Genomic DNA, 10,843 nt, shown 5'->3' with positions numbered 1-10,843 from the left:
TCACTGGGAGGATTACTCGTAAGTTTTATAATGTCCTTTGGCCACAATAAATCATATTTTTCCTGGTCTGAATTAAGAGTCATATCTGGTATCTGAAGTACGGTTTGATACAACTGCCAGTCTTACTGGCGTTTGTTGGGTATGGGGGCGAGCGGGTTAGAAGGTGAAGCATGGACTCTGGAGTCAGACTGTCTGGTTCTCAAACTGGCTCCACTGTTCTGGGTGAGATACCTAACCCCTCTGTGCCTATTCATATGTAATATGAGGGTAAATTACAGCTCCCACCTCATGGAGATGTCAGGAGAATTAAGTGAGTTAATTGTATAAATAAATAAAATGCATAGAATAGAACCTGGCATATAGTAAGCACTCAATACATTTTACCCGTTATAAGTCCTTATCAACCTTCCCAACTGCTGCTGTCAGAATCCCATTGCAAGGAAACTGGACTTGGTCCCTGAGAGCAAAAAAATCATTAAGGACAGGGGCCATGCCTAATTAGTGGGGTTCAGTTCAGACAGAACAAGACCATTTCCCTTCTCCCTTGGTGAGACCCTTAGAGTCTCCTAGGGGCCTGGTCCCCCCTGAAGAAACCAGATCTAACAGGGGTACTCAACTTTCCCTAAATATTCCAAAGTTCTGAAGTGAGTGAAAAGATCTCACCTACAATAGATCCAGAGTTATGCTAATAGGCTAATGAGTCAAGGCCCTTGGAGGTGGGACCCTTCACTCAGAACAAAATAAGTCATTTAGTAGAGAAAATTGTAATAGCTCCCTTGAGCATTCATTGGTGCTATGACTTGTTCTGTTCTGACTTTCTTTAATTATAATCCAAGACTTTGTTGACACTGAGTTATGGGTTCTGAAGTCTGCCCAGTCTTGTTTTGCCACAATGACTTAAATTCTCAGATTGCTTAGTTTGGTAATAACCCTGCCTGTCTATCCTCAAGTTGTGATTTGAGTCCACAGAGCAACTCATGGTGACCTGTGGTCTGAAAACTAATGTTCGGTCTTGTCCAGTGATATTGTACCTATGTTGATATGCTCAACTCTACCTGTGCCCCATGGACACTTTGTAAGTCTCTCCAACTCTGCTGGGACTTCTGGCCAACCTAAGATAAAGCACATTCCTTCTCCAAAGGGAAAACATAGGTGCGCAGAAACTAAATTATTTGTTTAGGGAAATAGAGAAAAGAGCTAGAAATTTAGCTGAGCCAGAATTAAAACCTTCAGATCCCATTGCATCTAAAACACAGTAATCAACAAGACTTCATTCTTAAATAAAATGTTGTTTTAATAAAATACTGCACATATATATTTTGCTTTTCAAAGCTGTTTTGACCAAGATGGTTGGTATGAATGATGATATATGGTGAACTATATAATTAGTAACAAAAACAAGGACTCTCAAATAAATAGGCTTCAGCATTTTTTTTTTTTTTCTTTTAGGATATATTCTGCAAATCAGTTGAAACTGGAGAATAAGCAAGGAGGCTTTCTCTCTAAGATTGTACTCTCGATTGGCTTGGGATAAGGAAAAGAGTCAAGGTTACTCTCCAGGAATCAAAAATAACATTGGAGTGACCTTCTGGAGAGGGGAATCCTTGCCTCTTCTTGCTATTTCTTTGCCTTTTTGCCCAAGACTTCGGATGTCCACTGAAACATACACAGAGTCGCCTTTAGGCTTCTGAGTTTCCAGCAGGTTGGGTGTGGAGCCAGTAGAAAGAAAATTCTTGGGAAAGGAGAGCAGCGCTAATATGGAGGCTAGTGTGATAGAGAAGCTGACTATGTCCATATGTTCTGGCTTTAGTAAAAATCTAGGTTACTGTAGTCATTCAGAAATCCTAGTAAATACAATGACCATGGATATATAACAGAAAAATACAAGAAGAATTACCCCCACTAACCACCTATTAATTATATTTTAGGTTGGTCCCCTACTATTGAGAGTTCCTTACCTAAAATCTTAAATATGATTGAAGCCATTTAGGTATTGTTTGACATAATTTGCATGATATACAAGATACAAAAATCCTCTTTAATCCATTCTTCATTTCCTATGAAATCCACTTTTCCTTTCGCCTTTTCTAGAAAAGGATGAGCACAGGTAGAAAATTCTCAGGTAGGAATCCCCAGCCTAGGATTGTGAGCTGGCCCAACCGGGAAGTCTGGCTTCTGAATATCTGACACAAGAATAAGTAAGTCTTCAGGGAAAAATCCAGAACTACCCAACTTCTTACAGATGAGGCTTTTTCAAATAGCCTTATTAGCTTTTCAAAAAACATCACCCAATTCAGTTAGAACTGCAAAGAAGGAAGGGGATCACACGAGCTGACTCTGGTACCTCTGGCCTCAAAGTGAGCTGGCAGAAGACACTAGCTGCCCTCAATCCTTGGCACAGTTATTGACTTTAGATACGGAAGACTGCACATTCCTTACAAGGACTTCCTGTTTGGCTGCCTCAGGATCCGGGAGAGGCAGTAGGGGATGAGACTGACAGATGCCAGGGGCACTGCTGCACTCTTGCAAAAGGACAGAATGTAGAAGACCAGCTCAATTTGGGATGGAGGTTTCAAAGAGTCAAAGAAGTGCAGGAGGACGAGGGAGGTAACGATGCAGCTGAGGCGGAACGGGTACCACTTGCTAAGATTGCCTTTGCAGCTCTCCCTGTACATGCTGGAGTTGAGAGCAAGCCCCAGGCCAAAGAGGGTACCCACGTTCTTCAGGAGGCTGGCAAAAGGTGTAGTGTCAATGTGAACCCACTCTGGCCGTTCACACCATCTCTTGGCTTTCTCTAGAGTCCACAGGAGGTCTATACCGAGCCCCTTCAGCAGCAGGTAAAGTCCAATGGCAAAACTGAACAGGAAGAAGGAAATGAGAAAATATTTCTTGAGACTGGCATTGTAGATGCTCTGGATGTTGCGGAAAGTTTCAGCAACAGCAATGCCTGAGTGGAAGAAAGAATGACTGTGAGAAACAGAGAAGACTTTAGACCTTCAACTGGAGGTAGATTTGGAGCTGATGAGTCAGTCATCTGTCCTGCCATTGTGAAATTAAATCACAGATTCTCGATTAGAGAGTCACCTGGTTTATTCCCATATGTGACTCCAATCTGTCCTTTCAGATGGAAGAGTCATGTCACATACAGCCTCCTACTGCTTGCATGTTTCCTGCCAGGGGGTCCTCATGTCTCTACTTGAATACTCTCAGGGGTAGAAAGCTCTAATGAGTTTGCAAATAAATTTATTTAAATAAAGAGCTTTCCTGGGGCACTATTAATTTGTTACATTTGGTAGTATTCCTTCAAACTAAACTAGAGACCACTTTCAGTTGAAGATCAGTGAGAAATAAAGAACATAAAAAGCTAGGAAATGTCAAACTAATTCAGTTGGGCAAGTTAATCTGATGTCTTGCCAAGATTTCTAGAACATACTTAATTGAGTGGATCTGGGCACTCCTATAGAAGTTAATCATTTCAAATTGTCCACCCTTGACTTTTAACCCACTAAAACACTAACAGCATTGATAACCACAGAACATGGTAGGAATGCTGGGATTTTGTCCTGATTAGGGAGAAATGAATCAATGGGAGAGGAAGGGAGGGAGCCAAAACAGCTGATACCTGAAAAGACTCCAGCAACAACCTGATGGGGAAAATGAGCAGCAAGGTAGATTCGTGACAGACAGACGTTCAGCTGCACCGCCCAGAATGCCAACCACAAAATGACAGTCAAGCACCTGCAACAGAAGAAGCAGCTGTAACAGAACCCGGATACAGATCCTTCAGCAAAGAGAACAGCCCTGGCAGGAATGGCAGAGCCTGGCAAACTTAGGCGCCCTCAGTGGATTTTTTGTAAATTGAAGCCCATGCTGAAAAGCTCCAAGATGCTATGGCAGGTGGAGAAGCCCTGCCGATGTGAATTTTAACCTCCTTGTCTTACATGTTTGATAATTAAGGATTTGCACGGTGGCTGCATATTCAGAATTTCCTGTTGTAAGAATGTCTTATATTTTCTTTGTTTGTTTTAACCTGGATGGGGCCCTGGCTCTATGGTTGGTACAGAAATGGGTCTTTATTTACGGCTTGCCACCACCTCACTACCTGATCTTGAGAAACCCCTTTTCCATGCTAGGGGCTTGTTTCCTTATCTGTAAAACTAGGAGTTACATTCCTGGGTCTCTCCCAGCCCTAATATTTCGTGACTCTAATGTTCACCCTCAGTAGGAATGCAACGACTCTTACCAGGACCAACTCAAACTGTGGAATGGGCTCGGGAAATGTGAGGAAGAGCAAGTGGTGTGTCAGCTACAGAGAGAGCCACCTGCCCTCCACTACCCACAGCCCAGCTCTGCGTTCTTACCAAAACCTGTAGGTCGGCTTTTTCTTTCCCCGAAAGATAGAGAGGGTAGAAGTAACCATCACATAATATACACCCGCTGTACCCATGGCATGGCCGGAGGGACTTCCTAAAAGGCAGGAAAGAGAGGAATTAATGGACTAAAAGTGAAAAGTTTCCATCTGGGAGACTGCTGGGGGTGTCCATCCATCCACCCACCCATCCTGCCATCCATTCGTTTATCCATTTAAACATCTATTTAACAAATATCTATTGAGCTCCTATTACATGCCCAGCACAGTGCTAGTCTCTGCGGAGTACAGTGGTGAGCAAAACCAGAGAAAGCCCAGCTCTCGTAGTTATATACCGTCTAGAGATTACACAAAGAGTCAGTGTACTGGATGTATGATTACAAACCAATCTGTCCCCCATTACCTCCCTTCCATTCTCTCCCTGTTCCCTCTGCTCTGGTCAAGCTGGCCTCATTGCTCTCATTTAAACATGCTCCCACTTCAGCATCTCTGCATTGTTAGTCTTTCTGGCCAGACAGAACCTTCCTCCAGAAATTTACTGGCTTATTCCTTGACTCCTTCAAGTTTTTGCTGAAATTTCACCTCACTGAGTCCTACTCTGACCACCCTATTCAATTCTTCAACCAGTTCCTATTCCTGATCCTTCTACCCCTAGAGATAGAGGGTCCCGAGATGGACCACTCAGATCTCCTTCTGGACTGAAGGAGTTTCTTTCCCAGCTGTTGAAAGTGTGGTCACAGACATCCTCAGCTATAAGCCTTCTCTGGGCATCGCCCTGGGCTGCAGAGAGCCATCTTTGTCAGGGTTACCCTCTCCCTGGGGAGCAGCCCACAACCAATTACTGGTCTATATTGGGGCATAAGATCCTGGTCCCCCTGACCCAATTCAGGGCGACTCTGAAGGGCCATCCCCAGCTTTAGAACTCCTGTGGGGTTGCCTGAGACTGAATCACAGCTAGACTTCTTATGCTCACTTGGCTTCTGATCCTTCCTTTGTAAGTATTGCTCCTGAGAGTAGGTAAATGCCTGCATGCTAATCTCTATCTGAGTCTGCTTTCCTGGGAACCCCATAGGTAAAGCTTTGTCTTTTCTTCTCTCCTTCTGCTCCTCCCTCTTAATTTCTGCTTCTTCCTCCTTTTTCTAAATTATCATCTTATAATATCCTATATATTTTAATTGTCTGTTATGATATTATATATTGTACACACACACATGCACACACACACCCCATTCAAATTTCAGCTCCACGAGGGCGGGGATCTTGGACCATTTTATTCACTGAGTTATTTTAAGTCACTCGAACAGTGTCTAGCACAGAGTAGATACTTAATAAATCACATCTGAGTTAGTAAATAGGGTCCTAAGTGAACAAAGGGTTTGTGAGGACAAATAACTATGGGCCATGCCCTAGTTTGAGGGCCAGAGGTAGGGTCTCTGAGGAAGGGATGCCAGCACCGACACCTAAGGGTGAGAGGAGGGGCTGGGTATTCCAATTACCCACTGAAAAATGAAGTCTATTGTTTGATTGAATACTCGTCTGGCTGTAACTAGTAAAATGCAGACAGGGCATGGGCTTGGATGGTCAGCTCAGTAGGACACATCTGCTGGGCCAGGCTTCTGGGAAGGACGGCCAGGGGCTCAGGCCTCTAGCTCTTTCCCTTTCCCAGACAAAGGGCCATCACATGGTTACTCTCATGATCTTTTTGCCCACGAGGGGCTCTTGCCTCTCTGGACTAGCAATTTAGGCTCTGGAAACATCAGGCAGATTTCCAAAGTAGCAGTAATATGCTATTCAGGAAGGCCTTCTTGACGTGAATTAAAATGGAATTGTACCTCGCTGAAGACCATGACAAAATGCTCGTGTCCACTCTTCATCCACAATGAATGTTAAACAGTGTCCACAGCGAGCAAAGTTCCCCAGCTTTTGTCTCTACAGGCTGAGGACTCTCACCTGGTCCAGTCTCACAGGTGACTGGAAACTGCTTTATCCGCGGCACAGAGGTAGTGCTGTAGTAGTCAGTGTCCAGGACCCACCAGTATGGGCGCTGCCCAAAGAGAATCCTGTGGAAAAGCAGAATCAGTGTCTGAAGTTAACGAAGGAACATTTTTGCCTGAAGCCGACGCCTTTGAAAAGAGAGAGTAGTGTGAGAGGAAGATCCACGTGACCCTAAACAGAAAACTGGTAGCATTGGAGCCTCTAAGAAGAGGACTGGGTGGCTGGGGAGAATTTTTATGGTACATCTTTTTTTCTGAATTTTGAACTATTTTAATATATTATTTATGCAAACATGAATAAATAAACCCAAGATCCTAAAATCCATATTTATGGCAGTTATGTGATTTTTTTTAAACCTCCAAATAACTGTCCTGAAAGAATGCATATGGACCTATAGTTTGCAACTTGGACTTGGTTCTTCTTCTCTCTCTTCGGGCCTCAGGGATCAGATAATGAGCCCAGCCCCAAGAATAAGTCTCCCCCTCCCCCGCTCCAGGTTCTTTTTCTCTACCAGGTTCTCTTCTCTCTCTTCGGGCCTCAGGGATCAGATAATGAGCCCCAGCCCCAAGAATAAGTCTCCCCCTCCCCCGCTCCAGGAGAGGTGGCACTCTCTGTAAGGACATGCATAACTTCAGGTGTTTGCTCTGTATCCTCTCTGCTTTGAAACAGGATATCTCAGACAAGTCACTTCCCCTCTGAAAGGACTATTTTTCACTGTAGAAATAGGTGTCAGAAGTCTGTCTGGATGCTTCCTTTTCTCTGGGGTGGTGGAATCATGATTTCTCAACAAAATCAAGGACAGCCACTAACTCTGACCTCTACCAACTTAGAGAAAATCAATCATTCTTTACTTGAGGTCAGATATTTGGAATAACCCTTTATCTTTTTACATTTTAGGGTCATGCTGTTGAATAGGGACATTACAGATATAACTTAGTAGATTTTTCAGCAGAAGTTTCAGAATCCAATCAATATACCTTGGGCTTCTAAGCCCAATAATTTTTTCTGCTCTAAAGGATTTTTGTTTATGGCCAAAGAATATTAGAGTTGGAAGAGATCTTAAGAATCTCCTGACAGTAGATATAAATAGCTTTAGGGTTGGTGAAGTTCTCAGAGGACAGCTGGCCCAACTCTTAATTCTCTAGATAAAGAAATAGAGGCTAAACCAATAATGTGCTAGAGTTAGCTGGTATTGGCTCACAATTGTAAAATATTCAGGATTTTTGTAAGCTGGACCCATTGGTAGATTGAAAGTAGCAAAAATGGGAATATATAAACAATAGAAATTAGCAAACACTAAAATCAGAGTTTTTCCTCCCAAGAATCCATTTATCTGCACTGGATATAAATGTAGTTCTTAACAGCCTTGATCCAAGCTAGCCTGCATGACCTTAAATCCTGCCTCTGACATTTACAACCCATGTTGGGCTAGTCATGGTCTCTTTATCTGTAATACAGTAACTATACCCAGAAAAGCACTTAGCACATGGCCTGGTGCATACTAACTGTTTAGTAAATGTTAAATATTATATTATTAAGGTCCCAGAGATAACCAAAGTTTAGATTATGAAATAGAAACTCTGAGAGCTGCTATGACTTGCCCAGGAGACATAGCTGGTAGGTGGCTGAACAAGGGCTGGATCCCAGTTCTCTGGATTACTTCTTATTACCCCACACAACAGGTTTTAAAATTATGTTTTCTTTTTTTACATATCATTTTTCTTCTTTCATACACCAATCTTTATGTTATCTATTCTGTTTCAAAGTAATAAAACTGTGTTTCTTTGCTATTAGCCTATAACTCAGACTTTTCACTGAGTCCGGCTGGCCTTCCATTTGTATAAATAGCTTTTCTATATCTTCGACACACTGACAGGGTTTTCTCTGTCTTTTGTCTTTATGTAGCTGATTCAAAGTCAGGAGGTGAGTAACCTGTGTCTTCCCGAATAGCACAGAGAAGGCACCTTCCGATGGATAGGCATTTCCATGGAGAATGCCATCCTCTTTCTTTCCTTGCCAATCTCCTCTCTGTCTGGCTTTTACTCACCACTTAAAGACGAGGTTGAGCCAGTCTCCAATCACAGCTACCCACAGGAGTTTGATGCCCACAGCTTCTTGAAGATGGAACCAGATGGGGAAGAGGACATAGAAGGCATTCCTGAGGTCTGCGACCGTAGACACCAAGATGAACCAGTCCTGGGAGTCCTGGTAATTCACCTGGAGATAGCGCGTTGACTGGATCCCAAAGTCATGGAGAACATTCATTCCTTCCTCCATCTTCCCTCCCTGGCTGCTCTGGAAGCCGTCGGCTAAGCCCTTGTAGTTATTTCAGACTTGGTGGTGATTGCTCTGCTATCAGCCTGCGCCTTGTCTGTTTTATATACCCTGTAACCCGTCTGCAGATCAACCCAGCCCTGATCTTTGGACTCAAAAACCACTTTTGTCTAAAACCTATTGATCAAAGGTGCATCATCAGTAGGTTGATGCAAACACATTCGGAGTGATTTACGTAAAATAGAAAAAGAGGCACACAAAAACAGCCTGATCAGATCTGTCCTGGGTAGGGCCAATTATTAACTTTTGCATTCCACTTGACAGTGCCCGGGGGTGCCCTCCTGGCTCTGAAACCCAGCCAGAGACACAGGACAGGGTCTAAATTGCCATGGTTCTTGCAAAGATGCCTGATTTCCTAAGTCTGCAACTGCCTTTATTTGGGACAAAAAGAAGTCTTGGTGCTCTAGCTATTCAAGTTTTAAGTTATTAATTTAGAAGATAGCGAGTTCCATTATACTGGGTACTGTCACCTTGCTGGGCCTTTCTTGACTACATTAGGGTCCAGGAAATGCCTCTGGTTTGGGAGATCAAACCCTCTTCCTGTAGGGCTCCATAGCTCAGGGCTAGAAAATAATCACCTGTGAAAGCACTCATTAATTAATTCATTTAAGGTCCTTAAAGTTAGAATCTTTGCAATTTTAATACATAAATTTAATAAATAGAATGAGTGTATGGTATACAAAAACAACATGATAAACACGTGGTTCTAAATAAAAACACCGGCCAATTGGTGACTGGGGACTCTGGAAAGAGTTTCTGTAGTTCGAACTTTCTTTCATTTGTACTTGGAGATTTTATATATATATATATATATATTCACCAGGAAGTCAATACGGATTTATTATAGTCATGGATGTAGACAAGGAATAAATAAAAGTAACAAACGCCCAGTCATAAGAACCACTGCTTCCTTTAACCTGCATGAGCATAAATCACCCTGTGGCAGTGTAGAGACTGAAACCTCACACTTGGGGCACCTGTGACTCTGAAGGAAGCAGGGGGCTGAATTGAATGATGAATTGATGCCTTTTCAAGAGTAAGAGCCAGTAGGAATACAATTTTTTTAAAACTCATCTGAATTTCTCATCAGTAAGTCCTTATTGCCTTGTAAGGGGTAGGTCAGGACAGGGAAAAGAAACTCAGAGCTAATGAATCTGTAGCAAAGGTTGACAATATTCCATGCTGGAAACGATTAAAACATCATTCAGGAGGTATGATCTGGAGTCTTATCTCCAACTCCCATGAACTTCCACCCACCTCAAGCAGACTCCAACTGCCCTTGACCACATTGTCTCTGCTGGTACAAGCAACCTTATCCTACCATGCCCAGCCTGGAGAACAGATAATGATAGTGTTGGCTGTGGGTGGTCTGTAAATGAAGCATGTACTTGGCAGTGTCATGGGGGAGGGTGTTCTTTACTAGGCCACAGGTAATGAGTGGGCTCTAACAGAAGAGAAAATCCCTTCCCTCTACCCAGATAAGCCTTCCTAGAAAGTATTTAGTAACTATTGCAGTGATCGCTGGGGACTGGAATTTCTATGGTCTGAGGTGAGTTGAGGGCAAATAGGGCAGATCGTTTAACAAAATATTCAAAGGCCATCGTCCAGCTCTCCGCAGGAGCCAGAATCTCTGAGTCAGGTGGGGTTACATCATGTGCTGAGCATGTGGGGGGCCAATGGAGAGCCCTATCTTCTGGAGGAACCTCAGGGAGAATGCTTATGTTGATAAGAACTCATGGAGTTGATATCTGTGCACGGGGCAGAGGAAAAGTTCCTCCAGCAGGCAGTCCGCCTGGCAAGGGGACCCTCTTGGTCAGAGCAATTGTGTATCATCACGAGACTATTCGCTTGTCTTCACCTTTCTGCCTTCCAGCCTCTTGTTGCTGCTCCCAGCAAATTTTTATCATGTGCAGAAAGAGGTGAGGCCCCAAAGGAACTGAGCCTGCTAGAAAGCTTGCTGAGGAGAGAAATTGTGGAGTTCTCAAATGTTCAAAGGACTTGTGGGTATTTGAGGTGAATAATGTGGACAAAGTATTTGAGTTGCTTGAGATTTTGATGAGAATTTACTCATTTAAAGAACTCTCTCCAGAGAGGGCATTCCATCATCTCCTTCTAACTCTTGTCATCTTCTTTTTCAAGAAGATC

At 43.2% G+C, this 10,843-nt stretch overlaps 1 protein-coding gene across 1 annotated transcript; it reads right to left on the bottom strand.

Annotated features, from left to right (window-relative positions):
• Positions 1-1,273: 1,273 nt before the first annotated feature.
• On the bottom strand, positions 1,274-8,811 carry G6PC (glucose-6-phosphatase catalytic subunit). The gene is made up of 5 exons (XM_016150937.2): positions 8,412-8,811; positions 6,320-6,429; positions 4,362-4,467; positions 3,623-3,738; positions 1,274-2,947 (listed from the first exon to the last, which is right to left on the bottom strand). The coding sequence occupies exons 1-5, from the start codon at positions 8,639-8,641 to the stop codon at positions 2,436-2,438; spliced, it is 1,074 nt and encodes a 357-aa protein (XP_016006423.2). The 5' UTR covers positions 8,642-8,811; the 3' UTR covers positions 1,274-2,435.
• Between the last annotated feature and the right edge of the window lie 2,032 nt (positions 8,812-10,843).

Source organism: Rousettus aegyptiacus, unplaced genomic scaffold (genome assembly GCF_014176215.1).
Source record: "Rousettus aegyptiacus isolate mRouAeg1 unplaced genomic scaffold, mRouAeg1.p scaffold_m13_p_6, whole genome shotgun sequence".
Taxonomy (NCBI): Eukaryota; Metazoa; Chordata; class Mammalia; order Chiroptera; family Pteropodidae; genus Rousettus; species Rousettus aegyptiacus.
This window is presented reverse-complemented; position numbering and strand designations above follow the sequence as displayed.